At 45.3% G+C, this 26,983-nt stretch overlaps 9 protein-coding genes across 9 annotated transcripts; 6 read left to right on the plus strand and 3 right to left on the minus strand.

Annotated features, from left to right (window-relative positions):
* Positions 1–482: 482 nt before the first annotated feature.
* Positions 483–3,926, plus strand: I203_103838 (uncharacterized protein; the record flags this gene model as incomplete). Its single annotated transcript, XM_019147366.1, has 12 exons — positions 483–915; positions 1,087–1,167; positions 1,230–1,730; positions 1,782–1,940; positions 1,996–2,166; positions 2,254–2,361; positions 2,418–2,482; positions 2,539–2,842; positions 2,923–3,270; positions 3,329–3,513; positions 3,626–3,829; positions 3,900–3,926. 12 exons carry the CDS (start codon positions 483–485, stop codon positions 3,924–3,926), a joined length of 2,586 nt encoding a protein of 861 aa, XP_019003031.1.
* Positions 3,927–4,671: 745 nt separating this feature from the next.
* Positions 4,672–6,260, plus strand: I203_103839 (uncharacterized protein; the record flags this gene model as incomplete). Its single annotated transcript, XM_019147365.1, has 6 exons — positions 4,672–4,854; positions 4,899–5,053; positions 5,108–5,127; positions 5,212–5,277; positions 5,356–5,832; positions 5,956–6,260. The coding sequence occupies 6 exons, from the start codon at positions 4,672–4,674 to the stop codon at positions 6,258–6,260; spliced, it is 1,206 nt and encodes a 401-aa protein (XP_019003030.1).
* Positions 6,261–6,387: 127 nt separating this feature from the next.
* On the minus strand, positions 6,388–6,788 carry I203_103840 (V-type proton ATPase subunit E; the record flags this gene model as incomplete). The annotated part of the gene is made up of 4 exons (XM_019147364.1): positions 6,388–6,422; positions 6,489–6,529; positions 6,591–6,638; positions 6,697–6,788. 4 exons carry the CDS (start codon positions 6,786–6,788, stop codon positions 6,388–6,390), a joined length of 216 nt encoding a protein of 71 aa, XP_019003029.1.
* Positions 6,789–7,091: 303 nt separating this feature from the next.
* I203_103841 (uncharacterized protein) lies at positions 7,092–10,393 on the plus strand (the record flags this gene model as incomplete). The annotated part of the gene is made up of 2 exons (XM_019147363.1): positions 7,092–7,564; positions 7,678–10,393. 2 exons carry the CDS (start codon positions 7,092–7,094, stop codon positions 10,391–10,393), a joined length of 3,189 nt encoding a protein of 1,062 aa, XP_019003028.1.
* Positions 10,394–10,745: 352 nt separating this feature from the next.
* I203_103842 (uncharacterized protein) lies at positions 10,746–12,213 on the minus strand (the record flags this gene model as incomplete). The annotated part of the gene is made up of 7 exons (XM_019147362.1): positions 10,746–11,059; positions 11,179–11,228; positions 11,304–11,509; positions 11,603–11,877; positions 11,964–11,980; positions 12,055–12,104; positions 12,163–12,213. 7 exons carry the CDS (start codon positions 12,211–12,213, stop codon positions 10,746–10,748), a joined length of 963 nt encoding a protein of 320 aa, XP_019003027.1.
* Positions 12,214–12,485: 272 nt separating this feature from the next.
* Positions 12,486–13,748, minus strand: I203_103843 (uncharacterized protein; the record flags this gene model as incomplete). Its single annotated transcript, XM_019147361.1, has 5 exons — positions 12,486–12,631; positions 12,712–12,805; positions 12,888–13,362; positions 13,434–13,486; positions 13,548–13,748. 5 exons carry the CDS (start codon positions 13,746–13,748, stop codon positions 12,486–12,488), a joined length of 969 nt encoding a protein of 322 aa, XP_019003026.1.
* Positions 13,749–14,170: 422 nt separating this feature from the next.
* I203_103844 (uncharacterized protein) lies at positions 14,171–20,297 on the plus strand (the record flags this gene model as incomplete). Its single annotated transcript, XM_019147360.1, has 6 exons — positions 14,171–14,575; positions 14,640–14,675; positions 14,733–16,019; positions 16,092–17,647; positions 17,715–18,226; positions 18,292–20,297. 6 exons carry the CDS (start codon positions 14,171–14,173, stop codon positions 20,295–20,297), a joined length of 5,802 nt encoding a protein of 1,933 aa, XP_019003025.1.
* Positions 20,298–23,183: 2,886 nt separating this feature from the next.
* Positions 23,184–23,725, plus strand: I203_103845 (uncharacterized protein; the record flags this gene model as incomplete). The annotated part of the gene is made up of 3 exons (XM_019147359.1): positions 23,184–23,280; positions 23,400–23,473; positions 23,663–23,725. The coding sequence occupies 3 exons, from the start codon at positions 23,184–23,186 to the stop codon at positions 23,723–23,725; spliced, it is 234 nt and encodes a 77-aa protein (XP_019003024.1).
* Positions 23,726–24,131: 406 nt separating this feature from the next.
* I203_103846 (uncharacterized protein) lies at positions 24,132–26,980 on the plus strand (the record flags this gene model as incomplete). Its single annotated transcript, XM_065517406.1, has 17 exons — positions 24,132–24,191; positions 24,255–24,276; positions 24,339–24,370; positions 24,439–24,524; positions 24,577–24,613; positions 24,690–24,726; positions 24,782–25,013; positions 25,102–25,126; positions 25,182–25,207; positions 25,263–25,372; positions 25,442–25,512; positions 25,580–25,656; positions 25,758–25,872; positions 26,013–26,263; positions 26,400–26,652; positions 26,730–26,853; positions 26,940–26,980. The coding sequence occupies 17 exons, from the start codon at positions 24,132–24,134 to the stop codon at positions 26,978–26,980; spliced, it is 1,599 nt and encodes a 532-aa protein (XP_065374224.1).
* Between the last annotated feature and the right edge of the window lie 3 nt (positions 26,981–26,983).

The following is a 26,983-nucleotide window of genomic DNA, read 5'->3' on the forward strand; positions in this document are numbered from 1 at the left end:
CACTCGATCAGATCCGAAGACATGATGAGAGTGTTCTCCAAGGAGTCAATTCCTGAGATCTGATTTTGCTAGACTGGATGGATTGTTTTTATGTTACGCTCGGACCTGACAATATGTGTCTGTGTGTGTTCGTCTGACCACATTCTCGCTAGCATAGCATCCTTTGGAAACGATTCATCACCGTCACTCGTCATCTTTCTAGCTAGCTATACTCGTAGTCACTGCAGTTATCCCTCTTCTTGTCATCTTGCACAGGTATATATCCTTCGTATATTCCAATCCATTTGCTTCTCTCATCCCGCTTTTTTTACTTTATTTCCCTTTCCACCCTCTCGCCAACCTATCACACAGACTTGGAAAACCTTTCTCGAATTCCAGATTTCTATCTGAGTTATCACCTTACCCTTTAAAACTTTTCTCCTATCTTTCACCCGCATTTACCCCTTTTGCCCCATACACCCCATATACTCCATCTCGCCACCATGGGTCGATCCGGTGGATCCTTCTCTAGTGGAACCAAATACATACCGAGTATAACCTACCAAACTCTCTTCGGAGGTGAGCCTATTCACTATCATCGTGAACCCACCGACGGTTCGGTGGAGTGGCGAGTGATCGAAGTGTGTAAATCACCGGATTGTCGAGCGTTGATCACCAACTGCCATTGTGGCTTCGTTTACCGATTGGATGCTATCGAAAATTGGATCAAGAAAGAACAACCAACGTTGTTACAAGCTGGTGATAACAAATTACCAACGAGGAATGGAGATTGTAAGGACTGTAGTAATACCTGTAGTAGATGTCATCAGAAGAAGAAGGAGGATCGAGAGAAATTACACGTTGATAAAGGTATAGAAAGGAAGCTGTGCCCTGCTCATGCTAAGATGGGTGATCCGGCTAAACGAGAAGCTGAAGGTGAGTCTGATTTATTGCGATCGCATCTGATACGAGGCTTTGTCAACTACATCACGCCCTTCTGTCCTGCTCGAAGATCGCAACGGTGTTCCATTCTTCGCTGGTAATTCTTCACCTTCCAGCCGTCAGCCAGCGAAATTTTGGATCACAGCTGACGATCTCTGTTCACAGTTTTAGACGACTACCACAAAGCGGTGACCACCTTCGAACACCTCTGGAAGCACACCGAACATGCCAACCTCATTCGAGGACGTGAGTTCGAGCATCCTCAAATGTAGTGACGGCGTTACTGATTTTTCGGGATCCAATCGCAGAAGGAGGGCATGACGCCTTCGGCATATACCAAAAACAAGCCAACAGAGCTCTAGATCTGAGCCAGCCTCGTCCCGATGGGTCGGCTTTTATCAAAGACTACCTAGAAAAACAACGTCCAGTGACACAACTCAAACAAGCTCAAATCGCCAAGGTTGAACCGCACGATCATGATAGCGCGGAATACGTCACTCCTTTCGATGACCTCCCGCCAGCTTCGGATCCGGATATGAGGGAAGCTCTTGACATTTTCAACGATCTTTTTCCTCAGCTTGACTACTCGGAACTTCAATATATAAGTGGACCTGGCGGAGTAAATCCTAGTTCGGATTCCGTCAACAATACGAGTAGGGCTACTTCCCTCCCGCCTCAACAATCCACACATGCTCCGACTTTACCACGATTCAGTAGCGATCCAACCGAAGTACATGACCTTTACGCTCCTGCCTTCTCGGCCAATTATGGTGATATCAGACCTCTAGGCTCCTCGCATCTTCAACAGCGTAGGTATTTGTGTGTCTAGGGGATGAGAATAGAGCTGATGCTCTTTCTAGCCATTTCCGATCCGGTCACTCGAGCGACTTCAGCTAGCCTCATGGGCTATCGAGAGTCATTGCGATCTTCAGATGATGACGAGGAAGATGTCCCAATGGACTGTGCCTTGGCTCAAAGAAAATCCCCAGTATACGACTCCTCCTTAAATTGGGCAAATAGTGAGTACTTATCTCACCAAGCGAAACACATGATTGGAGCTGAACTCCGGTGTAGTGGACCTTGAGACGGAGCGAGAATTCCGAAGACACCTTGGTGTCAGTCCTCCGAGGGAAATGAGTGGCGATAGCGGAATACCCTCGATCGATAATATCAATATCGTTACTCCCGTCACTTACCCTGGAACAGTGGCTTCTGTCAGTCCTCCAGCTATCGACTCGTTGCTCTGTAGGTATAACATTTTCCGTGATTTTCCGTGATTGCATTTACTGACAATGCTATTTATACCTGTTTTGCCCCAATCGCCTCCCAAAGACGAGTTCGAGGTAAAAACCGGCATTCAGCGACTTGCCGGCAGCTTCATGTCGAAGTATCCCAAGTGGCAGCGAAACGTCTACAAACCGATTTCCATGGCCGATCCCGGTAAGCCTAGATCGTAATTGCCTATAAGAGGGGTCAAGAATGACAGTCGACCATAGATTCCCGAACGCAACTTCCGGATCATCTGGAAGTCTCCGACGTCGAATATGCCCTTGAACGCTTGGTAAGCCTCGACACCTGCGCATTGAGATAAACACCGAAGCTGATGACTGAATTCAGCCGAAAATCCTGTACAAGGGATTCTTCGATACCGTGCCCACAGCGTACATATATGATGTTAACGCCGCTTGCATCAAGCTGTTTGCTAATCATACACCAGCTCTCCCCAAGAAAGACGATCCGTACAATACCCCACTACCTCGGGCAGGTTCAAGAAGACATTACTTTCATACGGTCACTCTTCATTTTGGGCAATTCTGGATCGAACGAGATGGAAGACTGATTGAACCAGAGAGAGTACATCTCAGATGGGTACACGAGTATATGAGCTGGGTAGTATGTGAAGTACTCGAAGGTGAAGGGCGTGAGTCCAATTTTCTGACATCCTTACAGTATCCATCAATGGAACCAGATTGCCATCACTGATGCATACTCTTAACACAGAGCCGACGAGGATCCTGAACCTGCTCGAAGCACGGGTCAATCTCCTATTGGACTTGAAAGACAGTCAAGGCTCAAGAATGATCCATCGAGCGCGGATCGACTGTGCTCATCAAGGATGTCCGTTGCACTGTGAATATACCAGGATATTCACCGGGGTTATCGCAATCGTAGTGGTCACAGCTGAACGAGCATGTCTTCAGGCTTACAGAAGCCAACAATGGGAAGAATTGGACAAGAGAAGAAAAGTTTTCTATAGAGCAATGGAAGTAGCTGCTAAATTGATGGATTGTAATTCCGTCAACTTCTATAGAATTCTGGAACAGCTTGACCAACCGTATATCCCACCTGGTGAGTTCGCCTTCCTTCTTTGAAGTGAATAAAAGGCTAAAGGGATTGATTTACACAGAGGAACGAGAGAATATGATTATTCGATGTAAGATCTATGATGGGATCATCGAAAAGATAGATCGACTCTATTTTACTTTCGTAGATTATGGTGTAATTCAGAAAGAACACGATGATATAGAAAGGGAGTTTTTGATGCGTGGTGGAAGATATTTTGGTTGGTCGACTAGATATGCACAACGAGAGGTATGTGTGCTCCACTTTTCAACTTGACATGGCTGTATATCACGTTCTTACATCTCGATTGACGTTCATACATTGTCGTGTCTGACATTTACTCTCCTCGCTCATACTGTAGCTCGACTTCGCCAAGAGCTGGAACGAATTCAACGAGTATATCAATGATCCCAACAGACCGATCGTGCCATGCCATGAGCTGTTCACTGTACCTAAAGATGAGATGGCTGATAGTGCCGCACTGAAGAATTGGGAAGCTCACGTTGGAAAAGATTACTTGAAGGATGTTGATATGCCTGTTAAGGAAAATTACGAAGATGAACTTGTGAGTCATCCCAGAACTCAAGTCGGATATATCACGAGTTATTGCTGATTATGGTGAGCTACGGGACAAGGCATTGAACGTTGGTACCAAAAGGTAAGACCGCTTTTCAAGCTCCATGGGTAATTTGCTGATGCAGTCGCCTTCCTGTTCTGTACAGACTTCGTGGGGGTTGATCGGAGCCGAAGGGGCAGTGAATGTGCTGGAGTGGATATGGTGTGACATTGGATGAATTGGAATTAGCTTTGCAGCTCTGCTCAACCGATCTCACTTATATTGTATAATGATGTATGTTGAAGTGTGTACAGCATGGTTAACTCATTACCGTAACGCAATCGAGCGATGTATTGTATATGACTGAAGTGAGGCGCTGATAACCCTCACTTTCGGTGATGGCATGAGGCATATAATTTCGATTGTTAGACTTCTCAGCAGGACCTGCCAACCGAGTAGATGGCGTAGTAACGATTCGCCATAAGCTGATGTGAATTGCACGACAAAATGGTGTGACAAAATAATAGTATCTATAGTTTGCATCGAGTGGTGAAACGTCGTCTTCCTTTATCGTCAAGCAGGGTCGACTACTACAAAGGATACAATGTTGTATATGATCTACTGCGTGTCGGAAATCTCACTATCAAAGGCACAATCTCGGCTGATACGGGAGTATTGCACTAAATGACGTCCATCGTTTCTCGTTCTTGAGGGTGGTGAAAAGTGTACTTTATGTGTTGACTGTGAACCTGAGCATAGACTTGAACAAGCGCCCCATATCAAAATTAATCCAGTCAAATCGATCATCGACTTTTGACAAGTCTTCTACGATATCACACGTCAATGGCAAAATGCGAATCATCCGATTATCCAGCGCACCTTCCGTTCCTCCTCCTCCGATCACTGCCCCGCTGAAATCAGCTTTCTCATCTTCTACCTTAGTCTATCCTCGTCAAAATTCAACAACGCTTAAAGAAGATCGAAAATCGTATCTTTTAACTGTCATTTCCGCATCACTACTTCCCCCTCTTTTAGTGATTTCTCTGGCATTAACATTATTACCGCTCTTATTGCCTAGTATACATCATCATTCCCTGACATAGTTTACCATCCGCCCTACGGGCCTACGGGAGTTGAGAAGGGTCCTAAAGCAGTGGCGATCAACCTCAACGATATCGCAGACACCAATGTTTCTGCTTCTGGGACCAGGGACGAGGTGAGTGATGGTTTGGTGTGAGTGGCGGAAAGTGCTGGAGGATATGACTGGTTGGGTGTAGATGGACCTAGTATATATGTTGGTATATTACGTGAGTCTCCTACTGGTTATCGTCATATTTGACATACAGCAAGTATACCGCATGGACTTATCTATCTGATTGTGCTTGTCATAGAAATCTGTTCCAAGTTCAATACCGAGGCTGAAGTCAATTGTACTTCGTCTTCTCAAGCTGAATATCGTGAGTACAATGAAATACAATACGTCTGACATTGAGGTGGATAACTCTGACATTCTATTGCCGGATATTCATAATGAGATTCATCGTTTCTTCCTGAACCTCTTCGTCCCACTCTTCTTTCCCTACCTCTCTCACCACCTACACCAATCCTCTTATTGGTCTCAGCCATCCTGCTATTCCTAACCACTGCAGTATTCATAGCTGGTCTTATCCCTTGGAAGTGCTCAGTGTCTTTTGACTGCTTGCATCGTAAACCACCTTTACCTGCCGATCCTCATTGGTCCTGCTTTCGTTCACCATATCAGAAAACCGATGGTTATACTGATTCTTCAGAGAATCTCGTTCAGTCTAGCAAATCTAGAGGGAATGGTAGAGGGACTATGATCAGAAGGGAAAGACCACATTTGGCTTTTTTCACTTTGGTCTGCATAGCTTTGGGTTTGACTGCTGGGTCATTAGTACAATTACATATTGTCAGACGAGCTCAGGACGTGTGGGGTAATCAGGAAGGTATGGAGGTGGGGATGGTTTGGGAAATGGGAGTGTTAACTTATCGTATGTCGCCATTCCTCTTTCACCCGACAAGGCCTTCAGTCATCCTTGATTGAATACCAGCTTTGGTCTTCCCATGAAGAGCTGCACTAACAGATTTGGATTTCTACCTTGGTGAATGAGTAGTATTACCAATCTTACCGATCTGCCTCATCCTCACTTTATTCCTTGCAGGTTTACCGTGTATTTATACTTATCTCAAGAATACTTTCCGTAATTGCCCTGCAGATCACGACAACGATGGTGATGATTATCCCGTTCCAGACTCAACAACTGATACCGAGATTAAGTTGGGTGAACTCGGGAGAAGATGGGACCAGACCCCGATTATCAATCCTTCTCCTGTATATGTCTCTGAGACATACGATTTACCTCAGGTCAGAATAGAGAGTAAGAGGAGTACGATGGAATCTGTCGGTAAGGCTTTGTGAATAGATTAGAAGAGCTGTGTATGATATAGTCATCTGTGCGATTGTAGAATACCGATGATTGGGCTGTACAACATGCATATTTTGTTTATGGGTCATGGGAAGGGACTAAGTGGAAAGAGGGGGTGATCTAATATTCCGCTCGTAAGTCTGATCTACGAGGTTCTGAAGATTGAGTAGATATATCAGCTTGAGACGACACGAGACAGGGGGATATACAAGACCACATACTGATGAGAGGATGTAATTGAGCGAGATACGTGATTGCCCACCTAAATAACTACATCAGCAAAACGAGCATACCTACTAGGATGAGAGTTGAACAAGACTCACATGAGGTAACAACAGGTGAGAGTGAGCAGTACAGCCGTTCGAAGTAGACTGCGATGGAAGCCGTCAGATCAAGCTGAGGATACATCACAAGCTCAAATTGACTCACGTTTGGTTCTTGCCCTTTGGCATCACAAACCACGCTACGGCCCCTAGGGCGGCAACTACAGCCGCTACGATTACGATATGAAAGAAAGACATGGTGAGGGTTGTATTCTGAGGTAGTGTCCGGTGTTCTGATGTGGGCGGTCTAAGGGTGATTGTAAGCTGTTCTGCACAAGAGATATGCAGAGAGAGAAAGGAAGGAGGATGGATGGTCAATTCATCATCATCATCATCATCTCTCGACTCCCCTCGTCGATGCTTGGTGCACCTCGAGTCACGTGACTTGACATCTCTACGGATTCCGAGATTTCGAGATTTCGCAAAATGCATCTCTCTTTCAAAACACCTCATTCAATCATCATCATAGGCTGGCCAGCTGTACATAATTAGATCTTCAAGATGGCCTCGATTCGTCTCAGACCAAGTAGAGGCTCAACAAGCTTTTTACGGCGGTCTATACTCACTTCAGCTCGTCTAGCCGAATCCCAATTATCGTCTGATCAGTCCCCTTTTCCATCCTCGTCATCGTCATCTTCATCTTCCGATCCGCAAGTCAGAAATTCTAAAACATTTGAATTCCTCTATGGACCCGAATCGAACTGGCGTAAACCCAAGATCCCATCCAAACCACCCACTCCACCAAAGAAACGACCCAAAGTCGACCCGGAGGCATACAAGAATTTACCCCCGTTGGAAAATGCCACCGCGAGAGAGAAATTGATCGACTTCAGTCTGGCAGAAGGACAGAGTAACGAACGCAGAGCATACTTTGCCAACGACATTGAAAGTGAGCTGGGTGAAGATTGGTCCAACCTTGAGATTGTTGAGGGGGAAATGGGTTTGGAAAGTGGACGGGTCGTGGAGTGCAGAAGGTGAGTCTAGTGTTGATGTTTGCTCACGTCAGTCGTGATTCACGTAGTCTGTGAATCATTCCAAGCACGCAGCTCGATCCCATGAAAAAATCTAAGCTAACGCCGCATGATAGATCTGGTCATACAACTATAGGTTTGATTCTCGCCTCGATCACTCTATCTGGTAAACCTCGATTACTTCTCCTTCGGTCCTCAGGGGAAATCTGGCCGGTATCATCCCACGATGTCCAATTCGTCATGCCCTCTTCTCTCATCTCACCCTCACTCGCTTCACAATGTTGGTCTCCTGAATTGCTCGAATTGCTCTCCCAGATCGATACCAAGTCAGGTTTAGCCGAAGAGAACGACTCGGTCCAACCTACGCCTGAGATGTTATCCGCTCGGAGAAAGGTAGCGATGATCCTTAGAAAGATACATAGGGAGACTGAGAAGATGTGTGGGAGGTTGATGGCTGGCTCCTTCAGGCCTGATGATGGTCATAGAAGTGGTGGACAAGTAGGAGGTATAGAATCAGTTTGGGCAAATTGGACAACGGAAGAAAGCGGTAATGAAAGAAAGAGTATAACAGCTGTTCAAGCTGCTGAATTTATTCTAAACCCCGCAAAAAAGCATTCACAAGAGGAGAATAAGAAGATCGAAGTAAGACCTAATACTTTACCTGCATATGCCGCTCATGTGTTGTTGATGAGACGACCAGATCTATTTACGGCTGATCAAGGGGATATGTGGCAATCTGGTACGTTCCTCGTCCGATCACGAAAGGAGAGAAGTCTTTTAGATGGTGTACAGAAAGATATAGATGAATCGATGAATTCTGGTAATACTCGATCAACAGATGAGGCTTTGCTGTCATTCGTAGAAAAAGCTAAAGTGGTAGTGGAAAAATCACGAAAACTTAGAGAAGATAGTGAAGGAGGAGAATTAGTCGAGCTGAGTCAAGTTGATTTACCAGAATGGACAGATAAGGATAAAGAATATATATCAATCTTATTGTCGCCCTTGACAGAAACACGGTCAACCCAGATGCCATCTTCTCTTCCCCTCGCCTTGTCTATCATCCGACTGATTTTCCCTTCTTCAAATGAAATCGTCGATAGAGGTACGCTAGCAAGACTGTTATTGGATCTAGGCGTGATCGTTCCATGGGATTCACTGGAATTATCGAAAATCACCGAATCGGAGAATCGATCTATGATCATGTCTTCTATACCTACTGGAACGAATTTAGGCGAGGGCGAGCTCATGAAAGGGAATGAACTAGATTCGTTGAGAGAAGATTTCACTTCGCATAAGGTGTTCGTCATTGATGATCCAACTGCTTCTGAATTAGATGATGGAATATCACTGGAAAGGATACAAGACTCGGATGATGTCTGGGTTCATGTTCATATAGCCGATCCTACAAGATTCATACCTCCTAATCACCCATTGGCGAAACAAGCTTCGGTCAGAGGAAGTTCGACGTATTTACCTGAGGGAAACAAACCCCTCTTCCCCCTGGATGTGATCATGAAGGAATTATCACTTGGTGCGGAAGTATCAGACAACAATGGTGCTCAGGGGACGTTGACTTTCTCTGCCAAGATGAATAGGAAAGGTGAAGTTGACGAAACGAAGGTGAGATTGGGATGGATCAAGAAACCTAAAGTGATAACGTATCAAGCTGTAGATCAAGCTCTTGGTTTACCTATTTACAAATCTACCAGACCATTCGGTGGTCCAGTCAAATCTCCATCCGATACTCGCAAAATGGATATCGAACAGACCGATCTAGACGATATCAGAACTCTCTATGAGATTGCCAAAGCCCATCGAGTGAGGAGGTATGCTAGAGCAGGATTAGAATGGAACTTGCCTTCTGCTAGTATCAACCTTTTGAACAAACCTTTCTCGCCTCCAACAAATCTCTTTGACTCTTCGAATATACCTTCCACACCTAGATTGTTCAGTGGCTCTTTAGACATTGATTATAAAGTATCATCATCCAGCACCGGAGGGATGAACGCCGCGGGTCTGGTAGCTGAATATATGATTATGGCGGGTCGACTCTCAGCTGCATTTTGTTCTTCACGTAATATCCCAGTGATATATCGAGGATCATTCGCACCTCGTCCTCTATCCTCTGAAGTGGGTACGTTGGAAGATCTATTGAACTCCCGCCAGGAGGGGACAGGTCAAATTGATGCGTTTAGATTGATGGATCCTGCCTGGTACAGAACACCAGGATATGTCGATACCAAACCTGTTCCTCATTGGATAATGGGATTTGACGATCCTTCTTCGCCCGTTGGATATATCAGAGCTACTTCTCCTCTGAGACGATTTGACGATTATCTAGTACATTGGCAGATCAAGTCTCACCTGGCAAGAGAAGCTAATATCGGAAAGAGGGAATTGGAAAAAGGATATTCTAAAGAGGAAGTAATAGGTCTGATCAAACGGTCGGATGAAGGTTTGAAAAGAGCTAAGAGAGCTGGTATAAATGCGAATAAGTACTGGCAAGCTAGAGTATTACAAAAGTATCTACAATCGCAAGAGAAAGTCTCACGTGGCTTTAGACTGCCAGAAGGATGGGAGATGAATGAAGATGAGAAATTACCTGAAGATGGAATTTTCACTGCGAGAATTGCAGGATCGACTGATTCTGTTCCATCACTCAATGCTGAAGCAACGCCTATAATCATTGAGCAGTTGGGATTACAAGCTTATTTAAATCATCGAGTCCTTGGAAATAAGGAGGGATGGAAAATCGGTGAAGAAGTGAGATGTAAGATTAGAGATGTTCAGGATTGGCCTAATCCAATGATCAATTTTGATCTTGTGGATTAAGTGTACTTCACGTGAGTGGAAGGTAAGATACGTACAGGAATGTATATAGATTTTAGAAGCAGACCAAGGTCAATTATTCGTTGTATTTCATATAATGCATATCACATCACATCTCAAATTCAAATAACAATCATATGAATGCATAGGACCCTACGATCCTAGGATCCTAGGATCGTTTTTACATGTTTTTGGAACAGCAATGATTCAAGTCTGCTACTTGATTTTGGTTTATCTGCCAATTTGAGGGCAAAGATGGATTGTCTCAACATGCGACCTTTCAACCTGCTGAGCTCCATTAATAGCACATGCATCACCTCATTCTTCACCTACTCATACACATATACATCTCATTTTACTGCCCGAAACCCATCCTTATGGGTGGTGGCGGAGGGGGAGCCGCAGCACCCTGCTGTTGAGGTGGCATACCGTAGTTGACTGGGAATCCGGTTGGTGGTGGTGGAGGAGGAGCATACCCATTTGGCGCACCAGCAACACCAGTTGTTGTAGCAGGGTAGCCAGAAGGAGGATATTCCTGTGGAGGATAATTGGGGTAGACGGGTTGTTGGTTCTGAGGTTGATAGACTGGCATACCGGCTGGTGGGGGTGGGGGGTAGCCTGAAGTAGCTGTAGCTGTAGGTGCGTTGGCGAGGGCACCTGCGAACTGGCCTGTGAAGTCGAGCAACGGATATCAGCATGATGATGATCATACACAAGATCGAATCTAAATACTGGACAGGAAAGACACGTATGATATAACCATGGAATGAATGAGGAGATCTGCTCACCTTGATATTGATAAGCAGGAGTAGAAGAACCAGGAATGAGTTGATGTTTCCTATAATAAGAAGTGAGACATGAATCCAGTCAGCTCTAGCTCATTCACCAACTTATGGGGAATTGAAATGCTCACTTTGCTTGAGCCGCCAACAACCTCTCAGCCTGACCACCATGTCTTTCACCTTTACCATCCTTCTTAAATGCGTACTGTACAGAAATCTGTTTACCACCGAAGAACTGTCCATTCATATTTTCTATGGCCATATCGGCAGCTTCGAAATCGTTATATGAAATAAAGGCGTAACCTTTTGATAAACCTGTCGTGGGATCTCTTGCGATCTAATCAAACCAGACCATCAGTTCGGACGTCAAGCGACGTGATTAAACGACTGTAGGTTTCCTTATGGTGTTGTAAGGGAAGGATTGACTTACTTTTGGAGGTTCCGATAATCCACCAAACGTTCCAAAAGTATCTGCCAAAGTATTTTCATCCACCTGTGGATCTAAACTACCAACGAACAGGTTCGCTCCCACATCCAATTGTTTCTTATCGTAACTTGCTTTATTCACCCTGATGGGTTTACCATACAATTTGATTTGGTTCATTATCTTGACGGCGTACTCTGCGTCTGCTTCTGTTAAGAACTCGCAGAATCCGAAGCCTTGATGGGACATTGAGATTCGATCTTTGGGAAGGAAGACATTTGCTTTGAAATAGAAAAGGAAAGTAAGCTTGATTGAATCGGTGTATATGACAGTACAAGATTCGGTATCATTGTGAGATGTCACTTACACACCGGACCCGCTTGCCTATGATGAATAGGTCGTTAGCCATTTTATGATCGTCGAATTATTTGGGAAATTTCAGAGATGTTCATACTCACAGCATCAGCTCCCATATCAGAGCATCCGTACATTTCTCATCAAGATTGCCCTATGATAGGTGCATCAGCTTGGGCGTATCCACTGAAGGAATACTAGGCTCAACTCACGAGATACACCGTCGCCTCCTGATTCCTATCTTGTTCAGCTTTATTCTGCATGTTGTACTCAACGATGTGATCGCAGCGGTGGTCTGTCTATTATTATGACAATGTAATGATGATTAGTGGATTGACAGCTTTGGCAAGTAAGAGGAGATCAACGAAGGTAACTTGCTGCAAAGAATCGAACACAACATTATCAATGACGGGATCAAATTTGTGCAGTACGAGAATTCGTATGGTGGCAAACTCAGTCAACGATAGACAGATGCGCATTAATTGATGTTGTCCGTATGCATGATTTCGTTATATGAAAATGGTACAAAGCCACGTTACGTGAATCGTATGAGCATATAGGTCCAGATGAACATGACCATAACTAATAAGACCACGCCGATGGTCAAACAAGTCGTACTTCTACCTTTTGAAGATACGCTCGAGAGGTGTTTCTTGGTTGATTTAGTGACCGTTAGATTATCTATCATTTACATACCACATCAGCTGTAGCACGAACGATGAAGTCTTCAAGTGGGGCAACGAGACATCCTGATCACTCACTCTCTAAGGTGTTTTGTGAATTCTCGATTATCGATTTCTCATTCTCGAGAGAGTTGGCAAAATGTACCGCGTTTAACTTCAAACGGTGTGACATCTATTTCGACCATAGCACGCATGAGCTGAACATCCATACTCCAGTGATATGACAGTGATGGTATGACCATCATCGAACTCACGTCGACAAGCTGACCACCCAATTCTTCATGCAACTGAGCCGATCCTAATCCATTTCCAGGTCCTGATCCAGCTAACAAACTTTCTCGTTCCCCTTGACCATTGACGTTCTGTTTTGGCGGCTTGATAGGTTTAAGAGGTAAAAGCCCTTCTTCTGACCCTGTGAGATCTGATTTAGATCTTTGAGCAAGATATTCATCTACACGAGATCGCCTTTTCCTTACTCCATCGGAAGGCGGAACTCGCTCAGCTGGGGTGACTGTGGGTGGTGTCAATTTTGGAGAAGAGTGGAAAGAGGATATTGGGATGGATTCTGCAGGGGGAGGATAAGATGGGTCGGGAGTCATGGGTAAAGCGATCAGAGCTGGATTGAGAGTTGGTGTAGGTAAGGGGGATGATAGTCGGATTCGAAAGGACGATTCGACAGATGAAAGTTCCTTGTCTAATACAGAAAGGTTCGAAGATGTTGATGATGATCTGTTCAAGCTCTTCTCTTTAGCTTGTCTGGTTACGCAACGTCGGGTGAGCAGCAGCGACACCGAACTTACTGTTCATTTCCATCTTTCAAGGCATCTAATAGAGCTCGGGTGTACAACACAGTCTATCGGACAGATACTGTCAGCTTTATATAGTGCAGGGCTCATAGCATGGGATTAGCTCACCTCCCATTCTTTCTTAGCCGTGTACGGCTCATTCGCTAGATCCACGTCGTCTGAATTGACCTTGGCCTCAAGAGACTTCACCAATCGAATCAAGTTGACCAAGGCATGTTGATTTGAAGCTGCATTCCTGGCTGCCTGAACAGCCATAGGAGAAGCCCTTTCGGGCAGCTCGATTGAAGGTACCTGTGGACCAGCTATCATATTGTCTTTATATAGTTTGAGTGTGCATGACGGATGTACCAACAGCCTTGTCAACATCGTATAATCAGATGCGGCGTGTCATGGACTGTAAATGCGGAGTCTCCACGTTGTGATGAAGGTGCCACAGTCGGTGTTACGTGTGGTGTTTTGTTTATCCCCGGGGTGTGCGCTCGTGATGTTCCTATTCCCCCTTCGCGTCTTCAACGTTATCTCAGCTCGATTCATACATTATCATCACATTCACATATATACTTCTACCATATAGCACATCACTGCCCCCATCCACGAGGTCACCGGCCCACTTGCGACCCGCTTTCTAATTGATAACCTTCCTCTCGCTCACTGCACGATCAAACAAACGTCGAATGCTTGACCAGCGATTTTCAGGTATCCCAACCCACTAAAAGTGGAGGTCGTCCACCATGTCTTCGAATTCTGCAAATCCTGCAGAAGACCCCTCATCGTCATCGAACATCACACAGAGTCCCTTACGACCATTCGTACCACCTATAAATGGTACGCCAACTTCTATAGGTAAAGCGAGGGCACTCAGAGCTCGGCCATCCGAGTCCGGTTCTTTACCTCTAGCTCTACCTTCACCCAAAACACCTCTACCCACTCCTGTCAGCGTACGTGCGCCCACACCCAAGGAATTCAATCAGATATCTCGAAGGCTGGGGGATGAAAATATCCGCGAGAAAAGGGAAGAACTGCTGGTGGAGAAGGAGAAGCAATTGAAAATTTTGTTGGACGGTCATGATGATGCGATTAGAGAACAGTTCCACCTCGAGAGATTTGTGACGATGATCACGGGATGGGATCCTAAGGTGAGCGACCTTGGGTATTTGGCGGCACGAAAGCGCGTAAAAATGAGCTGACACATCTCATCAGGCGGCTAAAGTGGACAATTCACCCGTATTTCTTGAAGTAAGTCGCGCCCTCTTCATAAGTGATAATTCCAGCCAACATTATTCGTGTTCCTAGTGGAAGGAACAACGACATAATCTACTTTCTCTACTTCCCCCTTCCGCTTCTTTACCATCTGGATCAGCCTCTGCTGGGCCTTCAAGGCATCCTTCATCCGTGCCTGCTCGTACCACCCGTCGACAGGCTCACGAACAATCTGAAATCCTTACTCAAGTCGTCACACCAGCCGCTCTACCTATGGTCCGTCAGATATCCCCAACAAAGTTCGTACTCAAGGTGAATGGAGCCTCATCTTCCTCAGCGACTGTAAGCGAAAAAGCCAAAGGCAAGAGGAGGGCAAGTGACGTGTTGATAGAGGAGGTGCAGGTAGCGGAAGAAACGCCATTGAAGGGTAAAGGAGGTAGAAAATCTAGACAGTCGGTAAGCACGGCGGAAATGCCACCACCCCCATTACCAACTCAGGCGCAGAAAGGCAAATCTTCACGTCGGACAACTATGGGTGGTTCTGCTGAGGCAGTCGCCGCTGAGGTCGAAGTGAAAGAGGAGATACAAGATCCTGGAGGTGGAGGTGGTAAAGGGAAGAAACGATCCCGACAATCGTTACCTAATCTCCCAGCTGCAAAGAAAACCCGCCAAGCTCAATTTTCAGCAGAGGAACAGGTGGCTAGCCCCTCACCTGTCATAGAGATATCCACCCCTCGAGAGCCCTCACCCCCACCTGCTCCTACGCCTGCACCTCTACCTTCTTTAGCTCATTTACCATTTCCTCCTCCACCCAAACGACCTATTGAGCGACTCAGGGGTCCTAGGGCTATCCAATACACCGATCCCTCCCAGAAACCTCCATCATCTCCCCAGCATGATGGTCACATATCGCCTATATTGGAATCGTATATACACTTGGAAGATAGTGGACCAATGCTGGACTTCAAAACGCTGGAGAGTCGAGCAGCCAAAGATGGATATTTCAGAGCTAGAGTGATGTACTTACAGTCTCACGGGCGATTACAAAGATTACTAGACGAAGCTGAAGATGACCAAGTGTCATTAATCGGATCTAAGAATACAAGTTCGAATAGATCGCAATCTAGTAAACTACCACCTAGGAAGACGGACTATCAAGATTCGCTTATGGCTCACATGGTACAGGTGAGAAATGCGATGTTGAACGAGGCGAAGATGAAGCCTGTAGTATGTAAGAGGATAGCGAGGATGATACAGATCTATTGGGAGAGGATAGAAGGTAGGGAAGAGAGGGAACGACTCGCAGAGGAGAAAGAGAAGAAGAGACTGGGTAAAGAGTTGATCAAAGGGTTGCGGAAAAGGTGGGCTTTGGCTGTCAAAGTGAGTAAAAATCCAACTACTCCTTTCTTACGAGGATTGGTGATGGCTGATTTTGGCTTGGACTTGATGTAGATCGTTCGAGCGAAACTGTTGGAAATCCAGAAAATCGAACAGGATCGTCTGGGAAAAGAACATCTCCAGAACATCTTACAGCGCAGTACCGGTCTGCTAGAGGCTCAAGTCACTGGAACAGAGCTGGATGGAGATGGAGATGAGGATAGTGATGATGATGTATCAGATGCTACTGAAGATGTTTCGGCAGCGGAAGATAGTGACGAGGGTGAAGGTCTGACGGAAGGGGAAGAGGGTTTACCGATTGAATCGTCCCTGCCCCCAGAGACTCCTCTTGAGGATGAGGGAGAAGAACTGGAAAGTGAAGAAGATGAGAATGAGGATGTGAGTGAAGACGATGGTGATGGAATTCAGCCAGATTTGCGGAATCTGCTTGGACAAGATGAAGAAGTGGATTTCAATGGTCAGGAGGAACCCACTGTAAATCGGGATGAAACGATCAGTGAAAAGGGGGAGGATTCTGTCAACGAAAATGATCAGGTATCACCCCATTCAGACAAGACTTCACATCTCGACATCAATACGATTAGCAATGGAGCACATTCATCTCCTTCGCGGATCCCTTCATCTTCCCCAGACCCTCTAGATCTCCTCACTCCCCATACACCCACCCTACCTGAAGTCAACGGTCACTATTCCCCTCAAAACAGTTCCACCACTATATCCCGATCTCGTCGAGAAAGAAAAATCAAACCGCCAATACCTCTTCCCAGCGGGGACGACCCTGATGCTAATGATACTGAATTTACCGCGGCAAATACGTCTGATGTGGATGATCAAGATGCAGAGTTGGACGTGGAAATGGAAGACCAGGATGAAGGCCAAGAGAGAGATAGCGAGGATGACGGGTTGCTGCAGGATGCTGATGTACCCATCGAGGAGCTGTTGAAGAGGTATGGATATCCTGTGCCCGGCGAGCAAGATGTAGAAGTGGATGATAATGATGATCATCTTCCGAATGGTCAAGCTATGAGGATCGACCGAGGTATAACGCAGAACAAGACAAAGGAAGACCAGGAGCAATCGGCAAAGGTCAATGGCAACCGAGCTGATGGCGAAGAACAATTGGGCGAACCTGTAGCAACAACGACCGAAGTTCATGTCAGCACTCTCGCAAATGCTCACTCCTCCCAAGAGGTTGCTACCGATAAATCTCTTCTCGACGATCGATTACCAGAGACACCCACATCGCCTCAACTGATCATTGAAGGCAAACGTCAAAGAAGGGTACGATCAGTGTGGTCACCCGATGAGAAAACGCCGCAGCATCTTTCTTCCAATCGACGTCCGAAGATTGAAGTGGTGGGAGATCAGGAGCAGGAGTCCAGTCCCGAACCTACTTCCTCTGAAGAGGAAGAGGAGTCGTCTGATGATGAAGAAGAGAATGAAGAAGAAGGGGGTAAAAGTATGGAGGTGGATGAAGAAGGACCAAGAGTCAGACAACCCTTCTTACTTCGAGGTACACTTCGACCATATCAGCAAGCTGGTCTGGAATGGTTAGCCAGTCTCTGGGAGAATGGTATGAATGGGATATTGGCGGATGAAATGGGTCTCGGGTGAGTAAGATCTTCGAAATTGACCGTCGTTGACAGTAGAAGCAAGTCACTGATCATTTGCTTGTAGTAAAACCATTCAAACTATTTCCTTACTCGGTCATCTAGCCTGTGACAAAGGAATTTGGGGTCAACATCTCATCATCGTGCCCACTTCCGTCATACTGAATTGGGAAATGGAATTCAAGAAATTCTTACCTGGCTTCAAGGTCTTGACATACTATGGAAATCAGAAAGAACGAAAGGAGAAAAGGGTAGGATGGCTCAGCGAGACCTCTTGGCAAGTCTGTATAACATCCTATCAGATCGTTCTGGCAGATCAACATATTTTCCGAAGAAAGAATTGGTCTTACCTCATATTGGACGAAGCGCACAACATCAAGAACTTCAGATCACAACGGTGGCAGACTTTGTTAGGCTTCAAGGCTTCCCGAAGACTCCTTTTGACGGGTACACCTCTTCAAAACAATTTGATGGAGCTGTGGAGCTTGTTATACTTTCTCATGCCTGGGGGTATTGGTGCGGACGCCACTGCTGTGGTGGGATTCGCGAATCATAAGGAGTTCATGGAATGGTTCTCAAGTGAGTATTGGTATCATCTTCATCTTCCAAGAGGGCATGGCAGTTGATGCTGACCTTCACTGCAGATCCCATGGACAAGGCGATTGAAACTGGCGATGCGATGGACGAGGAAACATTGGCCACTGTCTCGAAGCTTCACACACTCCTACGACCTTTCATTCTACGTCGATTGAAATCGGAAGTGGAAACGCAACTACCTGGGAAGTTCGAACATGTCGTATATTGTAAATTGTCGAAACGACAGAGATTCCTCTACGATGAGTTTATGTCTCGATCATCTACCAAAGAAGCTTTGACGTCCGGTGGATATCTCGGAGTGATGAATACTCTGATGCAACTCAGGAAGGTGTGTAATCACCCTGATTTATTCGAAGTTAGACCTGTTAGAACTAGTTTCGCTATGGACAGCGTGGCAAGGGATTTTGAACCCCAGGAAATTCTCGTCAGACAACGCCTTCTTGCTCAAGAAGATGATAGCAAGGTGGATATTGTCTCGCTATGCCTCGGCATCACGGCGAATGAGCAAGAATCTGGTTGGGTATGTCGATCGAGACAAGCGCTCGATGCAAGTAATAAACTGCCTCATGCTATTGAACCTGTCATCACGCGACGTGGGAGACTGCCTGCTGGACCAAAGAAAGATACTAGGACTGTTGAAGGATGGCTGAAATACCAAGAATGGGCGCAAGAACAAGCTAGTATCCTTCGTTGGAGATCTTTACGAGATGTCAACAGGAGAAGATGTTCACCCCAACCGATATACGGCTCAACTTTCTTGAACATACTTGGTTATACACCCAACTACCTTTTACCTCTCACCTCGACACCGAGAAAAGATGAAATGTTCGCTGAATATCGACCTCCCGCAAGTGTCCTGATTTCATCCCTCCCGGACCGAGCGAAGACTTTGGAACCGATAATCGACCTGTTCACTGTGATCCCACCCAATGTCGTAGCTAGAAATATGTCCAAATATGCTCTACCAAATCTGACACCTTGGTCTCACCCACTATTGAAGGAGGAATCGTTCGATACACTCCATCGATCCACCGTGAAATTGCAAATCGCCTTCCCCGATTCAAGTCTACTCCAATACGATTGTGGTAAATTGCAAACCCTGTATACGATGTTAAGGGATCTCAAAGCTGGTGGTCATAGAGTGCTAATCTTCACTCAAATGACTCGAGTATTAGATATACTTGAAATCTTCTTATCGTACAATGGACATCGATATCTGCGATTAGACGGTTCGACCAAAATCGAGGATCGGCAAGTGATAACTGAACGTTTCAACTCTGATCCTAGGTATTTCGTTTTTATAGCTAGTAGTCGATCTGGTGGAGTCGGTATCAATTTGACTGGAGCGGACACGGTCTTTTTCTACGATTCCGATTGGAACCCTTCGATGGATCGACAATGTATGGATCGAGCGCACCGAATCGGTCAAACGAGAGAAGTGCATATCTACAGATTCGTCAGTTCCCATACGGTCGAGGAGAATATGTTGAAAAAGGCTGAACAGAAGAGATTACTGGATAAGATGGTCATTCAACAGGGGGAATTCAACAACGATTGGTGGGGAAGAGTAGGTTGGAAAGACATGTTTGGAGATGTAAATGAACAAGAGGTGAAAGAGGGGAAGGGAGGGGAAGATGGAGTGATAGATGTTGATGTGGAAGGTACACCTACTGCAGAGGAGATAACCAAATTGAAACCTAGGGCGGGACAAGAGAGGGAATTAGCCAGAGTACTGGCTCAAGTGGAAGATGAAGAGGATGTGGCCGCCGCGAAGATCGCTCAGAATGAAAATGAGTTGGATTTCCAAGAATTCGATGAAATGCCCTCGACCGGTGAGGGCGCCAAGAGGCATCAGCCCCAAAAGGTATCCTTTGATGTTGAAGGATCGAACACCCCGATTACTCCCCAGACACCTGCTTTCGGACAGGATGGAGAGGAAGAAGGCGAAGTGGAAGGAGAATATGAGGATGATGGGATAGGTGCGATTGACGAGTATATGTTGAAGTGGGTCGAAGAGGATTGGATGACTTACTTTATAGGATTTAGGGCGTAAGGCTATAAATACAGATACTACAGATATTTAGGAACGGGAGTTGTATTCTAGTATAGGTGGCAGATAGTGTATCTTTGCATATGATGATCTTGATTGCCGATGTGTCCTCGTTCAGCAGGGATCACGGAATTTCATTTAGCATGCATGTGAGTTCCTTCAGGATTTCGATTTATGTACATGATTATGTATATCTGCTCAACGCATGAGGTATGGTATGATTCGTATAACTTCGAAATGATTTATGTGCAGTATAACATTCTGTATAGAATCCTCAGTGTCTATTCTGGAAGACAGGAAGTGGGTGATGTGGTAAGAGTCTTTATATATACAACGCGAAATAAGTGAGAGCTTTTATGATGTGTAATGCGGGTCATGAGGGTATTGAATATGATAGTACGGTAGGAAGGAATATTGAATTTGGTGTGATGTTGATATCATCGGTCCTTCATCGATCAATTTTAATTACCAACCCGAAAGGTACTGAGCGACGATGTCACGTATGAGACATGCGAAGATGGACTCACGTGATGAGTTGATAGAGTAGGCCAAGGTAGGTGTTGATAAGGTCATAGAGATTGGATATATAGGTGATTCCTTTATAACGGACTTTGATCAGCCTGGGACCATCAACTAGCCGGATCGAGTATGTAGGAAGGATTGGATGTGTGGGAGTCAGGAAAGAAAGCGACTCACTATGATGTTTTTCAATCTTGACCGCCAAGTACGGTGTGATAACACCAACTACCATCTAAAGGATCGTACTAAGAACGAAGCAGAACCTATACCAGCTCCAAATGCAGTGTAATCTACTGGGGGAATGGGCTACAATAGGATCGGCGATGATGTCGACGTCGGGATTTACTCGTTGATTGGCAAGTGAAGGAGGGGGCGCAAGTGAGGTGAGGTGAGACATGAACAATTTGTGGATCGTGTCGATCATTCTGAAAAACAACTTGGGGGACAGCCAGATATTCTTGTTGTGTTATGATGGTATGATATGCTATATCAAGCGAGTATGAGAACTACATCTAAGATGGTTTACCAAAAATAAAACAGTCAGTAAGAAGAACGATTGCAGATCAACGACATTGGTGTTTATATATCCTGGTGATCCCATATTTAGCCTTATCAATCATATATGCATAAATTGATATCAATCGTATGCAAATGTACCTATCAGAGCATTACGACATCTCTAAAAAAAGTGGGGGTTTCTCTTTCTAGGTATGCATTAACGTACGATATTCCAAACTCCCCTTGAAAGATGGATGAAGAGACAAGTAAAGTAAAATGAAGAGGATGACGTTATGCTACAGTACAACCGAAATTTCTCATTTTTCCTTTTCTTTTTCGTCCTCTGAGAATTTGATGGTGCAGTAGTGGAAAAAGGGGGGAAACATTTCGGTAGATCGTCTCATCTCATCTCATCTCATCAATCATGATTTGATGAATGATGCTGAAAATCGGGAGGAATTCAATGCTGGTGGAATAGCATATTCACCGATATGTTGCTGCACAACTAATCTCGTTTATGAGATCGACAAGGATTCGTTTGTGCTCTCCGGGTGAACAATCCTGAAAATTTCGAGTCAAAGGAATCATCACTTTGGTTTGAGTATCGGATATTCTTTGGATTCTGTGTAAAACCCCAAAAGAATAAATGTGTTTATGTGTTGGACTGTGTATTTCCGGGATTTCCAAGTCCAATCAGCCCTCACCAACACCATGAATTCGTGAGCCAAGCCAAGAGGACCAAGGGATTTATGCTTATCAGCTTCTGACGGTTAGTGAACTCTACAAAACCACGCACAGGCTCTCTTCCAATTGGACAGCCCTGAATCTCTTTCCGATCTCAGGACGCGATGATCGCGTAACGCGGCCTCGCAAGAGCGACGCATTGGCATGAGTGACTTTGCCATGTCAGTGAACACGCGAATGTTTGCATCAGAATTGTTTTGTATAGCTCTTGGTTTTTGTGGTCTCCTGAGTCGGAAAGCGCCAGCATACATACCGGAACATCGGTCTATCAATCATGTGTGATCGTCAATTAGTTGAGATGGTTGTTTTGTTCCGACTTGTTTTTAGGATCAAAATTATGATCGTCGGTGAAACACAAAGAACATTCTACATGTATGAAATGTGATTTGAAAACAGTGCTGACATCATTCTTGATTTTGTTTCCTCTCTGCAATATCCCATTTACCCGCAAAATATAAATCGCCAAGTACCTTATTGACTCCCTCCCAGATCCGCCCCAGTTTTACTGATCCCTTTCGCCCGGACCTCCCCCATTCTTCATCCCCAGGTGGTATATCAGAATGCTTTGAGATCACTGAGATGTTCATTCACCGCCCTTTTCTGTTGTGCTCTTGTGTATACCGAATGATTTTCGCCATTTGTTGATTGTATGTGTCATTGGGACGTTTGATCCTATTCCCGGATGGACCAACACCAGGCTATCAAATCTTTGAGACAGCCTACCTTGCACACACAAAGGGTCAAATCTATACGGGCATGCGGTCCCTTTCGAGACACACGCAGACGTACTGTACACTTGCGATGAGAATTTGATCCCCACATGCATTCGAGTGAAATGCCAACCGTGGGTTCTTTCAATCTTTTTGAGTTTCAAGTCTGTGTGCCACTTTGGCAGAATGGCACGTGGCACCGCGTGTTTCTGTGTGTTGCTGTTGCCGATGACGTCAAACTCGCTCACTCCCCCAAAAACTAGTACTAGTGGTGCAATGGTGAGTTATGCCTTCATTCAGATAGATCCGTTTCATCCTTTCTTCTTCCATCTTCTACCTATATAACGTATAAATTACCCATATCCTTCAGTTCTCGTCGTAAGCCACCACACATAAGAAAAACAACGCACATATCAAGATGGCTCCCGCTGGTACTCAATCCCCTTCATCCGAAAAGCCAGACCCCTTGGTTCCAGGAGGTGGTAAACAGATGACTCAAGCTGATCAACGACCTGGTGAGTTGGTCCTCATGACAGCTGTAACCTCACCGCACATCTGATATCAGCTACGCACTCTGTTGTCGGCTGCGTGATGGTATAGCTGGAACATATGCTGATTATGTCACGTGTCGCAGAGGCTTCCGGTCAAAACCCCGGTCCTGCTCCTGGTGAACAATCCTCTGGAGGTGTTTCTGCTGAAGCCTTGAAAGTGAGTATCATGGTTTACACGCTCAAATGTCTCGTTATCCCTTATTCCGCTCTATATTTTGTCTAAACCTACCTCACCTATAATGGATCTCCACGTTCTCGTCGCCTCGCCAGTGATCCGTGTCATGATCCATCTCTCCGTACCGTACTCTTCTCGGTATTTTCAGCTAATTGACTCATGATATATTAGACCGCCCAACAATCTGCCACCGCTGTTGAAGCTGAATCTCGAAAGGATGTGGAGACTGCCTAAGTAAGAAAGAGAAGAATCAGGTGAAAAGCTAAATAAGAACGGAGCGAATTATCCATGACCACAGATGGTATGAAGCTACAACATGCATAGAGGTATATACTTGCTTGCGTGACCACATCTCACAGGTATCATCGACGTTCCGCTCCAGCATTCCTCTTCTTATACCATGTCTTGTGATTGCTGCTGTTTTTAAGATGGTCCATGAGATGGTTGAACGGTGATTGGTAGTTTACTTCGGTCCGGTAGTAACCGGTTGCATGTCCATCGTCCATCTCTCCCCGCCATGTACTGTATAAAAATACAGTGTACATATATACAAGTCTTATGGTCTCTAATCTTTCTGTTAATCCTGTGTGCTTGGCCCTCAGATAGAGGATAGACGGAAACACAGAATCGGATATACAGCATGACTGCGCAAAAAGGAGTTGACGGCAAGGAAGTCGCCAAGCATAATAGCAGGGAGAATGTGAGTTGAACGTAAAATCAAAGTACAGCGAGATGGTCTGATCAAAATATGTGACTTGATTAGGGCGTATGGATAGTCGTTCATGGTATGTATCTCAACTAGACTCATCAAGCAAGAGGTCTAGGTGACTGATGCGGTGGATATTAGGTAAAGTTTACGATGTGACTGATTTCTTGGATGTGAGTGTGTCTTCCGATTTGCTCTACAGGTAACATAGTAGATTTAACTCATGCATCGTGAATCTTAGGAACATCCTGGTAAGCTATATCATTCATATCTTGAAACTCTCCTCTCAGCTAATGATATGTCTGAAGGTGGTGCGGAGATCATCTTGTAAGTGTACCTCGGAGCGGAAAGCAGTCTGGATATCTGATGTGGTGGATAGGCGATACGCTGGAATGGACGCTACAGAGGAGTACGAGGTAAGTTTCTCTTCTCCAGCTTTCATAATCTCCTCTTCTTAATCTTTTCAGTGTGGTGCTAATTTCAGTCAAATAGCCAATACATCCACCAGATGCTATAATTGACAATCTCGGTACGTCCATTGCAATCTACCTCTACTCTCCTCAGCTGAGTTTTGGTTGAATTAGACCCCTCAAAACATCTCGGTCCCTTGATCCCATCTACACTCCCTCCTCCACCTGTCTCAGCATCAGCCCCACCTCCAACATCCGTGTCCATTCCTCAAAAGACCAACGAGCTATTAGCAGGAGGCGAAGAAGAATACGCTAAACCGCCCTTGGAGGAGATACTGAGTTTGCACGATTTCGAAGCTGTTGCGAGGAGGACAATGGGTAAGAGGGGATGGAACTATTATAGCTCGTGAGTCAGCTCTTTCAAATAGTCCTGAAAATTTCAAGGATATCACGGGGAAAGTGGAAGAAAGCTGACATGGTCACATGTGCGAAAGCGGTGCGGACGATGAGATTACGATGGTGAGTTACCATTCAATTCTAAGCAAGGATGGGCGCTCACATCGTGGCCATACAGCGAGAGAATCATAATGCCTACCATCGGTCAGTATATTAGCTATCTTCTCAGCTGGATAAACGAACTGACTGCCGTTCACAGAGTATGGTTCCGACCTCGAATCTTACGGAACGTCGGTACAGTCGATTATTCATCAACGATATTGGGTCACAAGACCTCCATGCCTGTCTACATAACGGCCACTGCGCTAGGTATATCCAGCTCCTTTCTTCTCTACCCTAACGTTGATCTCGCTGATTTTGACTGTATGATATATATAGGTAAACTTGGTCATCCCGAAGGAGAGGTAACTTTGACTAGAGCCGCAGGCAAACATAACGTCATTCAGATGGTATGTCCCATCAGACTCTGGTTCTGTTGTGATCATCAAGATTGACCTTGTCCGAAATGGTGATCAGATACCCACCCTTGCGTCTTGTTCGTTCGACGAAATGGTCGATGCAGCTATCCCAAATCAAGTTCAGTTCTTACAGCTGTGAGTGTCTTGCTTTCAATCCATCTATCTCCTACGGCATGTGCCTTGATCAGTGAACATGACATCTTTTCCTTTCGCTTATGGTCGCTCCTGTCTCGTAGCTACGTCAATGCTGATCGCTCGAGAACCAAAAAAATCATCAAACATGCTGCTGAGAGAGGTGTCAAAGCATTATTCATCACTGTCGATGCGCCTCAATTAGGAAGACGGGAGAAGGTGAGTTACATACGCTTTGCGTCAACGATCACCTGCAATCGAACAGCCTATCACAAACGAATTGACGAGGTGTCCCTGTCACGAAATCAAAGATAAATATCAACAGCTAGCTCGATTCTGATAACACATCTACCTCGTAGGATATGCGAACCAAATTCGTTGGCAACGCCTCATCCCAACAAACTCAAGGCGGAGACAACTTCAAGCGTGATCAAGGCGCTGCGCGAGCCATCTCTTCGTTCATCGACCCATCGCTAAACTGGAACGACTTAGCTGAGCTGAAAGAAGCAGTTGGGGAGATGAAGGTGATACTGAAGGGTGTGCAGTGTTGGGAAGATGCGGTGATGGCGGCCGAGTACGGGTGTGATGGTGTGGTATTGAGTAATCATGGGTGAGCATATCCGTCAATTATTTTCCCATTCATACAGCAAACCGACCCTCCATTATTGAATTTGTATTGACAGAATCGGTGGGAAAGAAGCTGATTTTCCACTTTTTCGTCTTTTCAAATGTTGGTCATTCATTAGCGGTCGACAACTTGATTTCGCCCCTTCACCACTTACAATCCTCCCTCAAGTAGTTTCCATCCTTAAAAAACGGGGATACATGACCCCTTCGAGACCATTTGAAGTATTCGTTGACGGTGGAGTAAGGAGAGCCACGGACGTTTTAAAAGCTATTGCCCTGGGAGCGACAGCAGTGGGTATTGGTAGACCCATGATTTACGCTATGAGCACTTATGGTGAACAAGGTGTCAGTAGGGCTTTTGAGATTTTAAAGGTGAGCAGTGTTGCACAGGTTTACCCGTTGTGTGCTTTGCAAGGTTGACCTTCTGAATTGTGTGTTGATCGACATAGGACGAATTTGAGATGAATATGAGATTGATCGGAGCTCCGACATTGTCAGATGTCGTACCTAACATGGTGGATATTTCATCTTTGAATGCTGCCAGTGGTGGAATAACAATGTACGAAGAGAATTGTGAGTAGATCTTGTCTTTCGCCTTTTGCTTTGTTTTCATTTAGGCCAGGCGAGGCGAAGATACTGATGATGTTGATCGTGATCAGATGAACGGATGTTACCTGTGGGAGTCAAGGCTAGGCTTTAAGAC

The sequence above is a fragment of the Kwoniella mangroviensis genome, assembly GCF_000507465.2.
Source record: "Kwoniella mangroviensis CBS 8507 chromosome 1 map unlocalized Ctg01, whole genome shotgun sequence".
Classification (NCBI taxonomy): domain Eukaryota; kingdom Fungi; phylum Basidiomycota; class Tremellomycetes; order Tremellales; family Cryptococcaceae; genus Kwoniella; species Kwoniella mangrovensis.